This window comes from Echinops telfairi, unplaced genomic scaffold, assembly GCF_000313985.2.
Source record: "Echinops telfairi isolate 266 unplaced genomic scaffold, ASM31398v2 ScPeMD7_3533;HRSCAF=4204_1, whole genome shotgun sequence".
NCBI lineage: Eukaryota > Metazoa > Chordata > Mammalia > Afrosoricida > Tenrecidae > Echinops > Echinops telfairi.
Window position 1 is genome coordinate 11641006 of NW_022107432.1, and position 1955 is coordinate 11642960.

At 37.7% G+C, this 1955-nt stretch overlaps 1 protein-coding gene across 3 annotated transcripts in view; it reads right to left on the reverse strand.

The window, feature by feature from the left end:
* The window catches only part of LOC101655916 (muscular LMNA interacting protein), a 299439-nt gene that overhangs the window by 211238 nt on the left and 86246 nt on the right, over nt 1-1955 (reverse strand). The window contains exon 1 of one of the 3 annotated variants that reach the window (XM_045294877.1): nt 878-926. The exons of the other annotated variants lie outside the window; for them this stretch is intronic. Coding sequence (XP_045150812.1) covers nt 878-925 — 48 coding nt within the window. The 5' untranslated portion in view covers nt 926. Of the gene's footprint in view, nt 1-877; nt 927-1955 lie in introns of those variants that run through there. 3 annotated transcript variants of the gene reach the window in all.

Consider the following 1955-nt stretch of genomic DNA (forward strand, 5'->3'; position numbering starts at 1 on the left):
CCCATATGTGTTCTAAAACGATAGTCTTTTTTAGCTTCTAATGAGCTGTGTGGCCTTAGACAAGTCACTTCATGTTGACAGATCCCAGATTCCCGTTTTTAGTACACACTGGCTGAACTAGTTCAGTGGTTTTAAACAACAAATCATGATGACAAATGGATCCTGTTAAGTATTTGGTAAAGTGAATTAGAGAAGAGGAGAACAGAATTTAATAAAAATTTATCAAAGCAAGCACAATTTCAGATACTCTGTTTCAGACTGATATGAGCACACACACAGAATTTTTGGTGCAAACATTTTCAAGGTATGAGACAAAAAATCTAAGGGATCATTTTATATCTAAAATCCGATAACTCTATTGTCCATACTCACTGCAGTAAAACCACTCAAACTGCACATCAATGCGATGGAATATATTTAAAATTTACAATCCCTACAAGTCCTTTCACCACCTCAAAGCCGTGCAATTACTGTATTGAGAAACTGTTTTATAGCCATTCCATTATGAAGACTTTATAAATTTCATTATACTATTTATATAATCATATGTCAATAAAAGTGCTACTCATACCTTAAAAACAATAATGCTCTGGCTACATTCTAAGTATACTAAGATTATGCCTATTTTTAAAAATATTTTATTGGAACAGGTAAAGAATTAGCTTCTTTAAAACTGACTGATGTTTGTGTTACTCCTACAAACCAACAAAACAACAGGATCCAATCAGATCATCACAACCCCTCAAATGTGGACTCATTTTTATATGAATAAAACCTAGATATATGAAAGGGGATACTTTTTGTTTCCATCTGAAGAGCACAGTATACGCTATTGCTAGGCCAATCTGCTGTGATTTGCACTGATGTGACAACTCACCAGTCTGCAGAATAATCCAGCCAAAATATTCCAGTCCTCTGGTGCCATTTCAATCTGGAAACCCCCGAGGAAACACTGCCTCATTGGCAGAAAAGGCGGGGACAGTGTATGTGACAAATTGAGTGAAAAGGACAGGAAAGACACTTCAAGAATTCACTTTATGAAACTGAGAACCATTCTATTTTTAATCCTCTCCCTTGGGTACTTAATTCCAGATCAGACTCAAGTCATGCACAAACTATCTAGGTTGACAAATTATCAGTGCTTTACTTAGCAGCCTCTGCTTTGCAGCAAACTCTCTTCCTGAATTCGTACTTGGAAACAGAAGCTCGGTTTGGTGGCAATTTTGTTAAATAGCCAAACGATGCCAAAAAGAGCAGAATTACGAGTAGAAACCATCAACTTAGTTAAGAACAAAGAAGTGAGAGGGTAAGAAATCATTTTTAAATGTGCTGAATATGTGGAAATTCTCCCACAGCAGGTGTGAATATACTTCAAAGAGCACTGTAATAGAGAGAGGGTTTCAGAGGATTACAAGACTGATCCTGTTGGCAAGGCCTGAACACACAGGCCCATCGCCAGGAGAGTTAGGCAGATGCCAAAAGGGGCACCGTTACTTCCAAAGCTCGTGCCCATCGATGAAAAATGTCAGCTATGTACTTGTTATAGGCATATCTTTGTTGTTCACTAAGCACTCTTGCACAAATATGCAATATAACCCATGTGAAAACAAAAATGGTGAGAAAGAACATAAATATTAGAGATTGAAACTTCTCCCTAAGTCCTAAAATATGACTGTCTGATTACTGATGTGTGCTTAAAATTTTTGAAATCAAGGCAGTAGATACAATTTGAGCTACTCAAGCATGATGGTGAATTTTTATGACTCAATATTTTCTAGCTTAATGGGAATTGGTAAACAGTACACATCCCAACTGAGAAGACAGTCTGCCCTGACATGCCAGACAGAAGCAGCTGCAGGAGTTAGTCTTTGATGCTCCTGTCATTTTTTACATGGGCTCAGGGACAGTGGGGATGCCTGGCATTTATCCTAAGGGAAAGGTGAAGGAAAGAGCCC